Here is a 20,251-nt window from a genome sequence, read left to right as displayed (position 1 = left end):
TTTAAAGTATACCTATGAATTCAGACAGCTGTATTTTTTTATTGAAAATACAGCTGTATTTAATTTCTGTATCACATCCTAGCAAAATTATGAAACTAAACTCCACATTTGTATTTTGAAAAGCTTGGAATACTTCAATGTTTTTCACAGATATTACATAATCTCCACAGAATTCCAAGCACAAATGAATGTATTATACCAGGTACTTACACTAGCAGGTATTACTTTCCCACAGGCTTCAGCAAACACACAATTCCCACAGCAAACACACAATTAAAACCTTCTATGGGATTCATCAACATAAATAATTCCATTTAATTCCTAAATGATGTAGATAAATATTCTTACCATCTATTTCAGGGAAAAAACACTCTAGAAGGATGTGTGTGTGTGTTTATTTATACAGATACACACACAGACAGGAGCTTCAAACTCCATCAGCCGATTTTTCAAGTCTATGTGACTTTCAAATGTAAAGCACTGTCCATGAATACTTCGCAGTGTATTTACGGTCTATTCAACAACCATTAGTTTTGTTTTCACTCTCCTCATCTGGCTACCCTTTATCACAGTTCAGCCTGGCCACCAGGCAGAGAATGCCCTCATTCACTTCTGGACTTGTTTTACTAATTCAAGCCAGTGAAAGAGCAGAATTTAAACACCAAAAGCCACTAAGATCACAAACCATAAGAACCATCAGTTTTAGCCCTAGTACATTTCCAGCAAGAAGAATCATGAAAGAAGAAAGGGGCATGGGGGCAAGGACCTACTTCTAGGACAGCATGGAGAGGAAGCATGAAATAAAGCAGCAAACAACTGCTGCTCACTAACTCTACAAATGCAAGGAGAAAGAATTCTCAGGAAAAAACCTCAAAACATGATAGAGGAGGGAAGGCATATAATATAGTGGCAAACAGAAGATTAAAGTTATCTGGTAACCAGAGTAACAGTCTTTAAAGCAAATCACCAAAACAACCCAAAACTAACTTAGTTTATTAGGTATATGCATCTCTGCTCACCGCACTCCTACATTATCCAGGTTTTCTGATTGATTTCCAAAGCCATAATTGAAAATGGCAAGGAAAATATGATTCTAGAGACTTCTTACGAAACCATGGTGAACTTCTAAGGTTGTTTTATATAAAACACAACGTCACTTTAACCTTCTATAAAAAGATGACATTTGCAATAAGTAACTCATGAATTTTGATGAGCTGGTAAGTTCCATTCTAACCATATAAATACCAGTCTTCCAGTGAGAAGCAGCAAGAGTGATGCTATCCAATAGTGTTCCAATTAAAAACCACTAACACATCACATTTTTTCAGAGTCAGATCCTCAAACCTGTAATTAGGTTCTATAAGATGTAATCTGCCACTTGCTGACAAGATGTAGAGGTGATTAGTCCAAGAGTTTTGCTAAGCATAAGCAGATGTATCAGTGAGGATGTGCTAGATAAATGCTATTTCCCAGCCAAGAAGTAAGTTCATTTAAGTTCAAGTAAGAATTCATAGCATCCTGGGACTCGAAATGCAAACATTTTACCTGAACATTTCCCATCACTGCCAGACCTTGTACTAGAAAAAATTCGGTACGTAATATTTATATTAACATTTCAATTAATGTATTTTTAATTTTAAAAAATTCAAATATTCAGTGAACTTAAACCCTACACAATACTATTGTTTCAATTTTATGCTTCTACAATTGTAATTACATACCATTGTAGCATTTGTATAAATCTCAGATGCAGTACACTACCGTTAGCAAAAAATGCAAATAAATTCAATGAAGCAAAAAAATATACACTTGAAGATATGCTGTTACCCTCAAAATAGACCACAATGTAAAATATGGATGACCTAATGATACTCTGGATTTTCTGATGTAAGTTTAAAACTTCTAGAAGCAAGTTTGTTAAAATAAACATACCAATATGTGCTGAACCACTGCTACTTTTACTTTGTATAGAGGTACTGCATGTCTGGGTCCCGGGTTGTGCTGTGCCTGTTCGATTTAAACCCCTGTAAAATTTCCTACAGGAGAGTTCATCATTGTCACTGTCATGTAGGGATGGTGTCCGAGGCCTAAAATGCCGCCATCTACATGATTTGATATTGACTAGTATCTGACTGAGGTCTTTCGAGAAAGATTTGTCCGAGGTATTTGTTTCTGAGGTATTGGCAAATTGACTGATTGAAGAGTGTTGCGATGAGGAAAACCCTTCCAAATCCAGCTGATGAAATGCACTATCGTAGTCCGAATGCGCTCTGTCCAGTAGCACCCTAAAACCAGGAGAACAACACAAAATTAAACAGCGGCAAGAAAACACCAAGGAAGTTGCCAGTTTGACATGTGTGCTTGTGGATGATTAAAGGATAAAAAAAGCTACACAAAAGTGTTCTAGAACAAGCCAACACACACATACACACTCCCATGACCACCTATTTCACAGTAGTATTTAGGTATATTCTAGCTTCTACTGTCTCAAGAAAAGCTGAGGTACAACATCACATTTTTATTAAAGACACTTCAACACAGAACTAAAACAAAAAGATCTAGAGAATAACACTGCTTAAGTAAAAGGTGATTAATATGCCCTCCTAAAGTAACTTCATTGCCAAAGCCTTACTCCCTTATGTACTGACTATACCTACAACCATCCCAAAACAGTAGGGATGTTACACATTAACATCCAAATCCCCTTGGAAACCATCCAGTAAGAGCCAGCAGATTTCATTCCAACTTTGCTGATTGGCCAAGCTGGCTTACTAATAATATGTGAAGAGGTGCTAAGCATAAGTTTGAAGTGCAAATCACATCCTTACTTTTAATAAAAATTTAATACAAATGTACTATTTTCTTAAAGACATCACATACTTACACACACAACCATTTATAATTTGTTTTCAGTAAAGATTGTTAAAAGCAAAATGCTGAAATAAGTAATTATTTGATATTTTTTTACAATGTTTGAAATGTAACAGTTATTATCATTTCTAAGCATCTCTCCCAAAATCACCCAATACTGCCTAGACTCTGAAAAGCATTTTTTGCAAAATACAATCTTTGGTATCTTGAAATGCTACTATTTGAGGATAGCTATGCAAACAATTTAAAAACAAACCAATCACAACTGAAGATATACATGCATTTTCATGCCAAAAATGGGAGTGCAAGCAATAGAAAACCCTGGGAACTATTTAGGAAAATGTTACTAAAACAGCATCCACTAGTGCAAAACAAAAAAGGAGACATTAGCGAGCTAATCTACCTTTGATGTCTCCATTTTTTTTGATTTTTGGGGTTTTTTTAGGTTTTTTTTCTTTGCATCTTACTGATTTAATTATATTTTTAAAAAACAGCAACAATTACACAGCACTTACCTTCCACCACGGCCAACCCGTCTTCGTGCAAACCCAATACACCTCTGGGGTACAGTGAGGGTGGTTAAGCAGTATCTGTAACGCACATCTCCTAATCTTCCCTCCTTAGGGCTACTCCACGGCCAGTTGCCAGGTTGGTCTAAATGAGGCTTAAAATAATTTTAAACAATTTAACACGAGATGTTTTCACACAATAACACTCTGTCTTACAATGCACAAGGAAATTCTACTTACAGCATAGTACTGACAGCCTGCTTTCCTGCGGAAGGCAAAAGGACCATCGGGATCATTTTCCTCCTCAGCCTCCGAAGAACCAGACAAAACCTTTGAAGAGGGGGCGAGGTGAGAGTGGTGTATGAGGAGAGGTATTACAAAATTCCCAAGTTTTACTTCTGCTCTTTCCCAAAGGGCAGCACAAAACACTAGAGGTCCTTACCTGGGAAAGAGGTTCATCATCTGAGCTAGGAAAATCATACTGATTCAAATCTTTAGCATTAAAGACTGGCAGTGCAGCAGGACTTGTCTGTTGAGGAGTAGCAGCAGCGGACGAAGGTAAGACTTTTGGCTTCTTCTCATACTTTCTTTTGGGTCTAATAACATCAGGTTTATCTTGCTGCAAGAAAAATGAAAGCAGTGTAAAATTACACACAGAAGAAAATTACATTAAAACAGGAGTTTAAGTAAACGCCTGTGTAAGCAAGCTAATGACATGAATTCATCTCTCTACCATGTTCCAGTAAAACATGCAGTCACTTCAGTGTCTGTATTTCACTTCCAGAAACATTGAACAGACAATGTGGAATCAAGCACTGCTTGCTCTATCTGTGGTAGGTAACTCACCAGCACTTAAGGTAACAGTACTACTTTGGAGAAGGAGACCAAAATATATATCATGGTATCTATGGGGCACCTTTTTTATTTCCTAGCATTTTTAACTGATAGCCATTTATGCAGTGTCAGGGTATTACTAAGTACCAAGCAATGCTCTGAAGGCAAAAAGAGACTTCTCAAAGATACCTATAATCTTGCAAAAATCTCTGAAAATTAAAAATACTATGCAAAGTTAAGTTTAAGAGTACTTCCCATGTTTCCAAGCAGTGAGACACTGCACTGATCCAACATCACTGATAAGCAAGTATACACCAGCAATCACAGGACAATGCTTTACTAGCAGTGGAAGAATGCACTGATCAAAGCCACCTTGTCAAATTCAGAACAGCCTCTGGATATTCTTCAGTTACAAGTTGCCTTGGTTTAAAATTCAGATTATACCTCAGCCTTTATCCTGTGTCACCTGACCTATTTAACATGCTCAGTTGTTCGCACTGTAGCTATGGTTTCTATGACAAAGAATTAAAGCCTGCAGGGAGGAAAAGTACTTGTCAGCTGTCTAAATCAAATAATATTAAACCAAAGATATACAGCAGGGAGAGAACTATCACTGGATCATATTGTAGAAACAAAACAAACTCTAACCCTTGCTATTAAATTAACTACATAGCTTAGAACAATACATGGTATTCACATCATTAGTTCTATCTTCATACAATGCCTCATGATGATAAATACAGTTTTGTTAAGAACATCCCAGCTTTATGGACAAAAATATGAAATATGTAAAGAAATATGTAAAGAAAAATGTTTCCATCCTCATGAATAAGAACACAATTTCACGTGACCTTTTATCTGTAGTTTGCCTGTACTTCCTTTATTTCTATCTTGAGGAATGCTGGTAATCTATTATCCTTGAAACTCCAGCAGAACAAAGCCATTTTATTTCACTTGCAGCTTTGCTTCCCTATTGCCAGTCCCAAAAAGCTTCCTCCCTCCTCCAATCCTAAAATGGTGTATTTTGTACACTACACAGACAAATAATAACTCGGTTATTGGCATGACTTACTTTAACTTTATATTCTTTCAGTTCCATAGCTTCTTGGTGTTTAAAAGAACTGCTGTTAGTCACAGGAATAATGGGAATAGCATAGGTGGGTTTAAGCGGCTGCCGCTGTGCCATGACTTCAGACATGATCTCTCCACTGTAGTCACCCAAATTATACCTGAAATCAGAATAAATTTGTTGGAGTACAATATCAATCTGGTAAAAACATGAGAGAAACAAATTAATACTTGCAACTTGGGGTAAAAGGAATACCCCAAGAAGTGCAAAAAAATATTATTCCAGAGAAGGAGACGAATAACAATTTGTAAATCAGCAAGAAGTGCAAAAAATATTATTCCAGAGGAGGAGACAAATAACACAAAATTCATCGCATGTGCTGACAGATAAAAAAGGGTAACTACTCTGTAAAGCATCTCCAAACGGCAATACTGTAAAGAAAAGGAGAGGGTTACCCACCCCTTTCCTTGGGGACTGGTATCATCTCAAGAATTTATCATTCAAAAAGTTTTAAACAGTGAAACAGAATGTCTTATTCATGAATCCTCCTGTTGTGTTACAGAGTACTTTCAATAAGTAGATCCATGAAACATTACATTTCAAGTCCTGTGACAAATGCTGAGTTCTCTACTCCGAGGGAGGTGTTGGAGTCTTTCCTCTATTCAATAGCTTATTTTCTTTAAAAAGCAACTGGAAAAATCTTCATGATTTCTCTCCCCTCTGTTTCTGCTGAAAATGCTCAGGGCTTAGAAGAAGTGCCCTGGTAGAGCCAATTCAGCCTGTCTCCCTAAAAACCCAGACTAAGAAGTCAATTCTGCAATTTTAATGTACTGACTCGGAACATCCGCTTTCAAGCATGGACACTTAGGCTAGAAAAGTCTATTCAGATGCTAAATATCAACCTAAAGGACAACTCCACACTACAACTGTGATCCTCAGTCAACTGGGAAAGCGACACTTGGCAGAGCATTTGGCCCACAACACAGACAATCAACAGGATGGCAAAAGCAGCACTAGCTGGAGAGGACTCTCACATTTAATGCTGCATGAAATGCTTGTTTTCCTCAAGAGGGTATTGTAATTCCTCAAGAGAACAAACTTTTTGCAAAGAATGGAGATCATTACATCAAAGAATGGTATTGATTGAAACTGGCCTTAAAAATAGCTGGGATTTCCCTAATCTGCATACTAACACAACTTGAAATGACTTTGCTTGAAGCTATGATCTCTCTTCTGGTATAATAAACAGAGTAGATACCTATGTTTGAAAGTATCTACACACATAATGGAACAATGTAGCTTAATATGACAATAACCCTCCCTTAATAAACAACTTCTAATGTTTTATTTTTTCTCCAAAGGCAAATATGAATATGCTATCCTGTAAATGTGAAACAGAGTCTGAACTTATTTTAAAAATCTCCCACTGTTCAAATATTTGCAGCAACCCAAATATAAAGTACTTTCCAATGCTTTCTGCAGCAAATTTTCAGTAAACATTACCTTTTTTCCATAATCTCCAGTGTTAAATGCAGCAACTCTCTCTTGCTTTTTTCCCTCCTTTTTATCATCTCCAGGATGGTTACTGCACGACTCAGATCTCGACGCAGCTTCAGCATCTTCTCATAAGAAGCTTCATCATTTTTTCGGTTCTGCAAATACATAAAACACATGTTTCCTCACACCATTTAAGTTAAATAATCTCAATTAAAGTAAGCTATAAATATTTAGGTATATTAAAAAAAAAAAGACAAGTCACATGCTAAACCAAAGAGAAGCATATGCATGTTATTATCAGTGATAAACCTACTTAGGGTGTTGGCAAGCTGTGTAACAGTAAATTTAGTGAAAAAGTGAACATGAACTTTCGTTCAATAGTGCAACTAAAACGTTTTATGGGTTTTGCCCTTGCAAATTAAAAATAGAACATTCAATTTTTTATTGTGTTATACATTTTTTCTTGAAATAAGCAACTTTGGAAAGAGGGAGAATGAAAAGAAAAAAAAGCTGAGAAAGGCACCGATACACTTACTTTTCGAGTCTGCATTTTTTCCGTGCGTCTTCTAAAAGCAACGTAAGGGTCATTTGTGCTGGAGCCATCTCGTTTTTCCTGCTTCACTGCTGGAATAAGTGAAGGACCTCGACAATTTTTCCTCTTTTTAATCCAGTACTCGTACACTTCTCTGATCAATTCATCATCTTCCTTCAGCAACAGCTTGGCCTCTTGCAGGCTGACTGGCTAAATGTAAAACCCAGCATGTCACTTTCATACAGTAATACAGTGTGTATTTCAAATTCTTTATTCGAAGTACCACTGTACCTGCTGACCGCTGCCCTTTTCTAGTCTGTCTATCATCTCCTCAAATTGCAAAGGAGAGATGTCCATTCGTTTCTTCAACTTATTCACGAAGATCTCATCTTCCGAATCCAAGTCATAATCTGGCTGCTCAGCATCCAAACTAAAAGCTAAATGATACAGTGAAGGTTAGTTTTACTACAAAAATGTATTGTTCTAATAGTGCCCACAGCACACACCACACTTCTCAAGAGAAAACTACAATCATTTGTTTGAATGTTGTAATAATGCTACTTCCACATGGATGTAAACATTGAGGTTTTTTTCTTGAAAAAAATGACCCTGTTAAAAATTAGGCAGAAAAGCTGACATCTACCTGTTATGGTTTCGTTAACCAATGAAAACTTTTTAGTGGTCAAACCAACTAACAGCTTACTGCCTCCCTGCTTCAATAAGACATTTTTAGATTCATTAAAATCTTCAATGCTGCCAAGCATTCTGGAGCTTTATGTATTGTATGATCAGCAGTTCAGATTTCAGCCCAAACATACATCAAAGGTACTCCTACCAAAGCATGTGCAGATTGTGATCTTAACATATTTATGATCTTTTATGATCTTAACATATTTTCATCAATGAATTTTGTGATGTAGATGAGTCAGGCTACACTGGCCCAGCATGATCTACCCTATGTCACAAAGCATCTCCAAACACAAGTAACGTCTTGCAGAATGCAAACAACTGTTTTCCACAGTATCCTACAAAAATGCATCACTGCATTTGAAACATAACTCCCTAGCTCTCATGCCTCATTCAAATTGCTGTGGCTGATAAGAGACACAAATTTCTTTCCAAGTGCACACGTGAAAACATGTATCTATTTTTAATAAACAAATAGCTAAAATACAGTGCAGCTTCAAATTGACATTTGCACATTCCAGCTGTAACAACAGCCAGATAAGGAAAATAAAAATGAAAAGTACAACCTTAATATCAGCATGGAAGACTGCTAGTAGGAAGGAAGAACTTTTTTTACAATGAGGGAGGTGAAACACTAGAACAGGTTGCCTGAAAACTGGTGGATGCCCATACCTGGAAACACCCACAGTTAGGCTGGACCAGGCTCTGAGCAACTTGATAAAGTTGAACTCCCCTCATTGTGGGGAGCTTGGAACTAGGTGATCTTTAAAGGCTCCTTTCAACCCACACTATTCTACAATTCAAATATTTTAAGCTATTACAGAATGGCATAACTCTAGCATTTAACTGAAGTTAATTAGGCATGAGTTATGTTTAAATAGCACAGATACTACTTTTTCAATTCTGCTCATTACACCATACAATAGAATTCTGCAACAAACTGCATTTTTCATAATTTTTTCCAAAGTTATCTGAAGTAATGTGGTGCTCACATGGGTCGTATCCACAGCAAATAGCTGCTATCTTCCAACAAAAACAAAACCACAACAAATTTGCAAGTCATCAGTGATATAAAACCCCATCTGCTTTTAGACATAGAATACTTGCACCAGGCATAGGTAAATACTTCTACTTCTATTGTAATTTCTGGGTGCCTCCCCAATCCACTCCACTGCCATTTTATCCCGGAGATGCTCCAGGGACAGGTATTCTGTTTCTTAGGGATGCATTATGTATTTTCCTCTTTAAGAAGATTTGTGTCTGTGCTTGCTAACAAACCTAAATTTCCCTCCAAACTGTTACTACTGAGCAAGAATTAAACATTTTTTTAGCAAGTAGTGTTTTTCAACTTTTTTTCAACCATATGTTGAAAAAATTAATTCTCAGAAATCAGTCTTGAGGGGAGCTTAACAGACATTTATGAACAAAGCCCTAACTACTGGCAAAACTAAATTCTCACAAAATCACAAGTTTGGAAGAGACCTTCAAGATCAAGTCCAACCCAAGCCCTAGGACTTCAACTAAACCAAGGCACCGAGTGCCACGTCCAATCTTTTTTAAAACACATCCAGGGACGGTAACTCTACCACCTCCCTGGGCAGACAATTCTACTACTTCTCACTCTTTCTGTAAAAAACTTTACTAACATCCAACCTACATTTCCCTTGGCACAGCTTAAGACTGGGTCCTCTCCTTCTGTCAACTGCTGCCTGGAGTAAGCAGACTCAATGTAGACCTCAGTGAATGAATTACTTACGCTGTATGTGAATCAGCTGCTTTGGCATTTTAAATTCTCCAGGATATATAGATTCATAGTATGCGATATTACTTTCTGCTTCTGGAACCGGTATAACCATGTTATCCCTCTTCTCTCCATAGACTTGTTGTGCTGAGATAGCCCGCTGCAAATGATGTTCCTATAAATAAAAAAAGTGAAACGAAAACCTGAGAAAATATTTCCAGACCTCAGCCCCGCTCAGGCAGAAGGCGGTGTATTTCTCTGCAAAGCCCGGGGCTGAAGAGCGGACGGCGGCGCCCGAAGCGCGCTGCCCAGGCCGGAGGTTCCCCGGCAGGTGGCGCTGTCCCCCTGCACACCCCCTGACACCCCGCAGCTTCCCAACTCCTCCAGCCCTGTCGGCGCTCCTGGCACACCGAGACACGCAAACCCGTACTGACATGTTCCTGGAGAGACACTTGGACTGATTACACATACAGACTATAACAAGTAGTTGCAGACAGATATTGACTCCAGTAGCATTCTGTAGTTGCTTAGGCCATTTATTCCCAGTAATGTCAGAAAACCACATAGGAGGCTTTGCCATCACTGTCAATGAACAGCAACGACCTCTACATAGTGAATGACTCCTGCAGACTCTCATTTTATTGCAATGTTTCCCATTATCCTCCCTTTCCTTCTCCTAATCCATCAAAAAACAGTAAAAATGCAATCAATTTTTCCCATAGTTCTGGTCAAAACAGCGAGTAATACCAGCAGGGTTCATACAGCTACTAAGAGAAACCACACAGATGAGCACGTCTTTAACTGGTTTACCAACAATACAACAAGGTACTTACTTCCTCATTAGCAGTGCTGGCTTCCTAAGTTTCTATTCTGTTCCTCCCCAGGTGCTCAGTAAACCAGTGCTACAATAGTTATGTCTATACATCTCTCAGTGAGATGCTGAGAAATACTCAAAACACTGAAATATTTGAAAGCAGGAACTGCAGCAGAAGGGCAACAGTGATAGTTAGTTTTAACATTGAATGTATGATGCTTATCCATATGATCTTATTAAATCTTTGGCTGTCTGACTTCAATTTAATTACTTTGGTACAGTAAGGGCAATTAAGATCTTCTGTCTAAACTTAAGAAAAAGATAAATAATAAAGACTATAAAATAGGCTTTATTGTAAACTGCAAGGTTGATGCAGCCTGAAATTCAACTGTGTTCTAACATGTAGTTCTGCTAAAAGAATTCACAGGATTTGAATCTATCTTCACACAAGCTACAGACATTATTTCACATCTGTCCCCTGGTTAAAAAGCTTCTTCATGGAAAGAGACCAATCATGAGAACAAGGCATAGCAGAGCTGCAAGAAGAACTTGCAACTGGTTCTGACTGCACTGGTTTTGACCTGAAGCTTTTGTTAAGCCCAGACACACATGTCACCTAGGACGTGTGGCAGCATTCCTTCCTGGGTATGGACAAACTAATTTATTTTCTACCTTTTACTGAACTACTGCTGTCAGACACCTCAATATTTTGTAAACTGTAATAATTCTTCAGGATTACACAGCTTCAACTTGTTGCCTAACAGGGAAATAAGCTTTATCTTCATATAGCCCAGCAGGATTCTGCATCAAATGGATAATCATAGCCAATGTTCTTTTAGTTCAGCAAACGCTTACTGGTATTATAATAATATTAAGGGTCCATGGTATATTTATCCCAGCTTGTGTTTCTAAACACCAAAAAAAAAGCTTTATTTCAGAGAAGAAAAGGATACTATACACTAAATTAAGATTCCAATTTCTCTGTTGTTGTGTCCATGGTGTGTCCACTTTCTCTTACTAGTTGTGTCCATGTCCATCTCTGACATGGACAAAACTAGTAAGTACCAGTAGCCTACAGTTCTTTACTAACAGGTTAAAGTTTTCTGTATTTAAAGAAATCCTAACAGTATTCTTAAAACAAAAGCACAAATCATGGTTTTGCCTTTCATCCCAATTACAACAACACTCAGTATGTGAGCAGAGAGTCTTAGCAGTGCCACATATTATGGAAAGCAATTGGATGAAATCTCCCCCACTGAAAAAAGTTAACTCGCTTGTTAATTGTCCATATCAATTTCAATTCACCTAAAAGGACACTCCACTAAACAGAAGAAACTAAGCAGACAAGGCAACTACATCTCACATTTCCATGCATCAAAGTTTTCATTTATTTGGACAAATCCACAAGAGCAACTTTGCCCCCATCTTCAGTATCTCAGCTGGTGGCTCAGCACATCTCTCTCAATCCCGGTAACTGAGGTGGGTTGAGTGCTGGCCCAACACCAGGACACTCACTAGAATTATTTACTCATTTTCTGCTGTGAGATAAGGATTAGGAGATGGGCAAAAGCAGGCTCAAAACTTTATTTACAGAACTAAAAGAAGAATAAGAATCAGGATAAACCTTCTCCTCCCAACTCTTCTTTCCTTTACCACTGGACAACACAAAGATTCAAAATCTGGTATTTTCAGTCAGTTTACCACTTCTAAAATCATCTTTCTTCAGTTCACTTAGGGAAAGGAGTCTCTCCTGCCATGCCAGGGAGACTTTTCCACAACAAACAGTTCTCTCATCGTTTTAATTTTCACGAATAGCAGCCACCCGGAAATCTGCAATTGTGAAGTTCCTCCCACGGTTTGGTAGAATTCCCACAACTACCACCATGGGTCATCTCAGCTTATTAGGATGCAACTTTAAGCATGAGCTGATCTAATATAGAAATAAAACCTCTCTTCTATTATCTCTGAGAACAGAGGTTTTCTTCTTCTATCCCTGGGGCAAGGTTTCTCATCTTTCTCATTTCTCTCTGTTCCAAGCTTCTTGCTGGATCACAGCTACTTCAACATCTGCTTGCTTCAACACAGGTGCTCTTGGCTGTGGTTAGTGTCACATCCACCCAGTGCATTCCAGGAGTTACAGGGGAAAAAAAACCCCAAAAGAGTCTGATGTGCCAATTGTGTCTTTACCACAGCCTTAGAAGAGAATTTCAGCCCAAGACTAAGGCATTTCCTCATTCTCTTCCCATCTGGGATTTCACTCCTCCTTCACTGGCCTCAGTGTCTTCATATTTTTCTCTTTATGTGTCTTCACCCTTTCCTTTTCTCTCACTGGAGAGAGGATTGATGTCTGCAAGTTTCATCCGTACACTGAAAGAGCTGGTATCTCACCCGGGCCTGTGGACAGCCACGTGATCTCTGCCGGGCAGCGGCCGCTCTGGCTGCACGGCTCTTTTGCGGTCCTGCTGCGCTCAATTCCAGCCGTGGGGCTGCAGGCCCACCTCCGTTCTCAGCCACAGACTTTCCTGTGGCACTGGCAGGATGAACTGGCGGCTCGCAGCCAGAGCGGAGCCCGGCTCGGCCCAGGAGCTGAGCAGAGCCAGCCTGGCCCGCTGGCCCAGGCTGGAACTCAGCGGTGGCAGAATCCCAACTGAGCTGCGCCGCAGGCTGGGCCAGCATCGTTACCTGTTCAAAGACCTGAAGCATGAGAATTTCCCGGGGTTTGTTCATTTTTAAAAGTCATTTCACAAAGGCATGTTGAGCTTTAAGTGGTTTAACAGGGTGTCAACATTCAAAACTAGACAGCTGATTGGTTTTGTTAAGTCTAGAGGAAGCTGTTAGCAATCCTCACAGAGAAACACTCCCGTAACCGATGGATTTTCTCTTTAACTAAAAACCAAGCCATGCTAAACCACGATAGGAATACATATAAGTCAGGTACAATTGTTAACTCTGAAAGCAGTAATTTTTAACAAGAAAGCATGCTAAATATGTACTATTAACTAACACACTACAGCTTACAGTTCCCATTCTTCATTCTCCACTGTGATTGCACAGCTGATTACTCCCACCAAGATGCAACACCTCATTCATTTGAATCCATAGCTTTCCATTTAAAAATATAGTGGTTTCATTAATTTGTCAGAATTATTTTAAATTCAAATCCCAATCAAACTTTCTGGCTGCTCTTCATGTTACAGGAAGATTTGTATGTAGATACCGTAGTCCCACTCACTCCTGAAAACATCACCTGGCATTTAAAGACAGACCACCTAGGAAATTCAACAAGTGTTTTCATTTTGTCCATCTATTTCTAGATATCATTTTCCAAGCAGATTTATTTCTACTACTACACAACTGCTTCCATTCACTGCATAACAGAGCAGTATCAAACAGCCTTTTTGACACCACTAGCCATCAGGTCCTGTGCCCTGCCACAAAACCAAGTTCAACCAGGTTAACTGGGGTTTGTTCTTGAAAAGCTCATATTAGCTGTTCATAAAGATTAGTATCTTCCAAGTGATCTCCAGGGCCAAATAATTTACATTATCTATATTCTTCCAGGAACTGTGGGTAAGATAACTTGTTTGTAACCCTCTAGCTTCCTGTTATGAGGTTTTGGGTTGGGATTTTTGAGGGATTTTATGTTTTTTTGTTGTTGGTTTTTTTTTTTTTTTTTTTTTGTTTTTTTTTTTTTTTTTTTTTTTTAAAGCATGGTTTAGTGTCTTTTATCTTTCTCCTCAAAGATCATCTGCCCCTCTGAAGTTCTCAAATAGCTGTAAAATTATTCCAGACTGTTTCTTTAAATTCCTGGCATGAATTTTAGATCAGTTAGTCAAGCTCAAAGACTACAGTTTGTCACGTTAGAATGAAACTTATCTAACAGCCACCACCACAAGGTTCAGTCTTGTGCCTCTTGCTGTCATTCTCCATACTACCACAGCCTTATGTCAGACTGAATCTATGATGACAGCTATGGGAACCAATTCCACAAAAAGCCATCACTGTCCTGTTATTTCCCCTTGAAAACAATTAGAAACAATTAGTCATCTGAAAAATTGGCTCCCTGAACTGCCAGGATGTGTGTATGCAAAACAGTGGGGAAACGCAGAAGAGAGAAAGATGGATCCCCTGTGGCAGCAGCACTGGCTTAACTACTTCACTAAATTTAAAGTCTTTTTAAAATGAATACCAAAGACAAAAACCCCCCAGTAAGACTCATGAAACATTTCAATCATCTCAAGTATCAAGTACAACCAAGAAAAACTTCCTCTTACTACAAACATTCACAGAATATTCTCATCTTATTCTACACCTTCATTGCTAGATGGATCTCACCTTGTTCATTCTTTCAAGATGTATCTTTCATGTAAATACGAATTTTTCACATATTATTTGTTCCTATTAACAAGTTTCCACTTTCAATGTAGTCATATTTCTTTCAATCAGAAGGATACATTAAGAAAGAACACTGAAATACCTGCATTTGTTTTACAAAGACACTCAGCCTGAATTGCTGAACACCACAGCAGGCTGCTTCAAAATTTCTTCCATTTCTGTCCCAGTTTGCTTCCCTTAGATCTTTCACACATACCATTTCACAACATGTACTTATTGAAGGGAGTTTATTCTCCCTGAAACTGCTTTGCACTTTTACATTTAAATATTTTCAATCTATTAGCTGTGCTTATATCCAGACAACCTTTCATTTTCAGTTGCTTTCTCTGCCTGACATAGGACACTATTGTAATTACAATTTTAGGAGTGCTGTAATGCTAATTTGATCCAGTAATTTCAGAACAATGGTACAGTTCTTCAAACTTCATTCCTTTTTACTAATGTTCAGCCAAATTTGTGTCATAAGTTAAAGAGTTCACACAAGAAAACCCTAAAATTCTGCTCACTCTCCCCAGCACCCAAGTTAGTTTTCCATCAGGCTAGCACCCTATACTGGCTCACCATCTGGTGTGATAATCCCAACAAAAAAAGGATGCAGCCGGAGCACTCAGCTCAGAGACAAAGGCTGTCTTAGGAAAGGCACAGCTTCATCACTCTTTGTAACACTCAGCCAGAAACATGAACCAAGGGGCAGGCACTGACCTCTTTTCTCTGGTGAAAAGTGACAGAACCTCAGGAACAGCTAGAAGCTGTGTCAAGAGAGGTTTAGCTTGGCTATTAGAAAAAGGCTCTTGAGCCAGAACAGGCTCCCCAGGGAAGTGGTCACAGAACCAGCCTGACAGAAGTGTTTGGACAACACTCTTGGGCACATGGTGTGACTGTTGGGCTTATACAGTGCAGGGTCAGGAGTTGGACTTGATGATCCTTGTGGATCCCTTCCAACTCAGGGTATTCCATTATTCTATGAACTGCACCTTATTCTTCACACTATATTCCTGTCCAGAAAATTATCTGGACAGTTAAAACACCAATACTTACCAGACTACACTGTTAGTTGTTTAAATAACCAAAAGCTTGATAAACACTTTCCTCCCTTAGTTCTCATCTAATTAAGAGAGATTACAGGAAAAGCCCACCAAAACAACAACTCTTTTTCTGACTATGCAGAATGTAACAAAGTATGATACGATTTCATAAGCAAAATTATGCACTGTCACTATTTGTCGTTCTGTGGTCTTCCTTCCTATTAGTTTCAGGATAGCAAGTTTATCCCTTGTATCCACTCTCCACTCTTAGGGCACACCAGTATCACCACACATGCTCCAAAACATCAAAGCGTGAAAGGACAATGTAAAGCAAGTGAACAGCAACAAAGGCACGAGGGAAATCAAAACACAGCAGAGCAGCACTCACTACAAACCGAAGGAACCAGAACTTGCAGTCAGTGCTGCTTTGTGGTGGGCAGTAGGACCTCTCTCAAATGATAATGCAAGGATATAGCGCTAATTCTTTGTCACAAGTTCAGTATTTGCATGTTTGATGCATTTCTAGCACAGTACATCCAAAAATCTGAATTACAATAATTAGAACACAAAAGAAAGGATACTGTGACAACCTGACTACTAGCAGGCACTCCTGCCTGCACGCAGAAGCACAGCAACTGCCAGCAAGCAGTATTTGCCTTCTTTCACATTTTGGTAATACTTCTTAAATTTTTGGCAACATGACTGTGGGATTTTAAGTTAGTTGCAGTTTCTAAAAGAAAACTGGCACTTAGAGAGAACACAGAGGTTTTTTTGACAAAATATCTACTGTGCAGTACACTCTGGAGACCATATTCCAAGCAAGATAACCACAGCACACAGCATTAAAAGACTAAGTGACATAACCTGTCATTACAGTTGACCAAATCAAAGGGACAGAATACATATTATCCCTTTAAAAAGACAACTGAAAAAATGTTACTGCAGTAGCAATGAGTGCATCTTCTCAAGAAATAAAGTAAAAATCCACTTTTTTGTAATTGGATTGTTTCCTCAAATAATTTCTCCAATTAATTCAGACCTCTTAGAAATAATAATTTAAGGCACATTTGCTTATGGAAATTACCAAAAGAGGCAGCTCTCAAGGCCAGAAAGTCTCCCAATACCCCAAGCCTACCCTAAGCAAGGGAATGGTGTCTTTGCTGGGGGAAGCAAAAGGTGGGGTGGACAAGTAGAAAGTTTTAAAACATACTGGTACTTCTAAAAAGCACCCAGGACTGAGTTCAGATCAGAATCACATCTTTGCCTGTGAAACAAAACCTATACAGAAACACGCTACAACTGATTGTGTCATACTGGGAACTAAGGCAAACCACTGCCCATCTACTAGTCTCTGCAGAACTGCTGATTTACATCAGTATGACTGGGCAAAATCCTCTCACATCCATTCCTGAAAGAAGTGCTTTCCCAAAGCTACCACTTCACTGCACTGGCAGTGTTTAAGGTGTAAGAACTGAAAGGGAAGCAGTTTCCATAGACAGTTGTCAAGAAGCATTAGGTTCCCAATAGTTACACTGAAACAGATTACAGCTGACACAAAAATCAAGGCCATACAAACTCCTAGACCTGTCTTTTATAATACACATTTTACCTCCTAGCAGCTTATGGTCCAAAAGAACCTCTAAACACACACAAAAAATCCAAGAAAATTGCAGCTCATCTGAAACACAAACACATTACTCTGTAATTAAGATCAAATAAGAAAATATTAAGAACTAAAAAAAATCAGAAGCTGTTCGTATCATCAAGAGGTGGTAAACTGGGGCATGAGCAACCTGATTACAGACTTATAAGGTAAAGATTTTTGACTGCTAAATTCACAGAGGTTATGAAAGCTCTCACATCAGCAATATTTACTGGTTGAAGGGCAGTGGAGCAAAACACAGCCAAGTTGCTTGGAGACCCTGCTGCAGACCAAAACCTTGCAGGCTAACTCACTTCAAAACAGAGTAGGGACTGCTGAAGCATTTCTATGACCTAGTGCACACAAGACACTCTTCAACCTCCACCTTTGTTTGTTCAGTGACCTACAGGATCCATATAGCGTCTCTCAGCCATATAAGGATCTCAGTAACCTGCAGGGTCAGGGAAGAAGGCCTCTTGGAAGTGTGATGGTCAAGTGAAGCTAGAGAAAATTTGTCTACAGATTCAAGCCAATAAATCTGTCCACAGGGAAGACAGAAAGGAGTAAGAACTGGCTCATTCTCTTCACCTTCTCCTCCTGTTATCAGATCTTAGCTGTCCTGTAACTTACTAATCAGACAATTTATATCCAAGATTAGGAAGAACGTGAAGAGTAATATAGGAAAATTTTGTGCAAAACAAAGAGGCCTGTATTTCTTTAATGTCATGCCTTATTCTGTACTCACATAATTCCTTCTCCCTTCCTAGAACCAGTTCAGGCACTGGAAATATGTTTCTGTGGAGCTCAGGGGCAGTTAAACGCCACCATAATAGAGAAAGCTCACCCAGGGAAGCACCAACAATGCCGCAAGAGAAATGTACAGAATGCACAGCCAGAACACAAAAGACATCTTAGATCAAGGCAAACTGTTCAAAGATACTTCCTTTGCATCACTCTTACCTTCAGGGCAGAAAGTGGCTCTAGTGGCTTATAGTATGACTGAAAGCAAAACTGCTTAGCTGTTCTTGAACAGCAGCTCCACAGGTTATTACAGAAGCACTTATCACAGTAACATACCACTTCTGCCTTTAGTTCCTCACACACATAATCACACCTAACAGTAGTCACACCTAACTGCTTGCAAAACAACAAAGACAATCTGACAAGTTTATTACAGCACTTGTTTCCAAACACCTGCTGCTGAAAAGTTCCAAACCTGACTGAGGTTGTACTGATGAGGGCAATTTGAGTCTGCCTTGCAATGCGCAGAAGTCTTCAATGGGTATTCTGGCACAAGATCAGTCCCTGAGTTACAGTGATCCTTGACTGAGACCCAGAACCCAGGTCCTGAATAACAGCTGATAGATCTAGCCTTTGACAATGACAAGGCAATAGTTTTTTTGGTAAGCATAACTGCAGCTCTGACCCTCTTGAACTCAAGTGTCATGTAAGTGTTAGCAATAGTTTAAGTCTGGCCACAAGAAGCCCACTTCATCAAAACAGGACAGAAATGGTGGATCAGTAAAAAAGCTTTCCTTGCTCTACCTATGATGGGTCCTAAGAAAGACAGCAGATCACTTCTGTCCCTCATCTGGCCCACAAGCAATTGTGGTCCTCCTTCTATTATGACTCTCAGTATATATGGACACACAGTGAACACCTTCTCATATCAAAGCTGCCTGCAGATTCACCCAGATCACACAGCTTTACATCTTCCGTTCTGACGCTTTTCTGTCAAGATCTCTCAATGGCCTGAATCATTCTACATGGTAGAGAAAATGTTCTCATTGTTACAGCAGAATCTAAAACTGCCCTTCATGGAGCAAAACTATGGAGGTCACTTCTTTTTATCAACTGATGTCAGTCTCTTAAGTAGTCAGTTAAGAAGGATTCTTCTACTGTAATCACTGTAAAAATTAGATCTCTGCTAAAAATGCCAACTTAAAATGAGTTGCATAGGTTTAAACAGCAATTACTCAGCAAAAATGGGATCTAATTTACCACCAACATGCATGGGTTTGTAATCAACAAAGTATAAAAAAAACCCTTCACTATTATTAGACTTTTCTCTAGAACACTGGTCAGAAATGAGATCAGCCACACCACCTTGAGCATTGTAGCCAACTATTTTCCCCATGTTCAAATCAGACATTTCTAAGAGCATGGAAGGAGTCTGTCCTTTCGCTAGAAGAAATCTTCCAATCTGTATTTGTGGACTCACAGCAGCAAATTACTTACAACTTAGAGGAAATTTTCACCTGGTATTCTCGTTCAGTAAATGGTGGTAGACAGGTGGAGAGCACACAGGACATTTGACCAAGAAATCTAACATTAGCTAGAGCTCATGACAACACTAGAAGAAATGGAGAGTTATTTTTTATCCTGCTACCAGTAGACTGAAATCAGTTTCATGCTTTAAACTACTGTGCAAAACAGACAGGCAGAGATGAAGAAATGAATGAGACTGGCTCAAAACACGCCAGAGAAGATACACAACCTAGGAACCAGGAAAATTCAAGTACTTAACACACACATTAATTACACAGTATAGTTCACAAACATAATGCACCTCTATATTTCCAGGCACAGGTCCCATTCAGACCACCTAAAAAGGCTTGTCTGCCTGCCAAATTGC

The 20,251-nt window shown here is 38.9% G+C and overlaps 1 protein-coding gene across 7 annotated transcripts in view; it reads right to left on the bottom strand.

The window, feature by feature from the left end:
- EPC1 (enhancer of polycomb homolog 1) overlaps positions 1-20,251 on the bottom strand; it is a 65,338-nt gene that overhangs the window by 14,639 nt on the left and 30,448 nt on the right. For all 7 annotated transcript variants that reach the window (XM_041487360.1, XM_041487371.1, XM_041487378.1 and 4 more), the window contains 9 exons: positions 9,756-9,915; positions 7,604-7,749; positions 7,316-7,522; positions 6,787-6,935; positions 5,287-5,443; positions 3,823-3,999; positions 3,621-3,710; positions 3,387-3,535; positions 1,933-2,285 (listed from right to left, as the gene is read on the bottom strand). In XM_041487360.1, coding sequence (XP_041343294.1) covers positions 1,933-2,285; positions 3,387-3,535; positions 3,621-3,710; positions 3,823-3,999; positions 5,287-5,443; positions 6,787-6,935; positions 7,316-7,522; positions 7,604-7,749; positions 9,756-9,855 — 1,528 coding nt within the window. In that variant the 5' untranslated portion in view covers positions 9,856-9,915. The remainder of the gene's footprint in view (positions 1-1,932; positions 2,286-3,386; positions 3,536-3,620; positions 3,711-3,822; positions 4,000-5,286; positions 5,444-6,786; positions 6,936-7,315; positions 7,523-7,603; positions 7,750-9,755; positions 9,916-20,251) is intronic.

Source organism: Pyrgilauda ruficollis, unplaced genomic scaffold, assembly GCF_017590135.1.
Source record: "Pyrgilauda ruficollis isolate IOZ18807 unplaced genomic scaffold, ASM1759013v1 scaffold12, whole genome shotgun sequence".
Lineage (NCBI taxonomy): Eukaryota > Metazoa > Chordata > Aves > Passeriformes > Passeridae > Pyrgilauda > Pyrgilauda ruficollis.
This window is presented reverse-complemented; position numbering and strand designations above follow the sequence as displayed.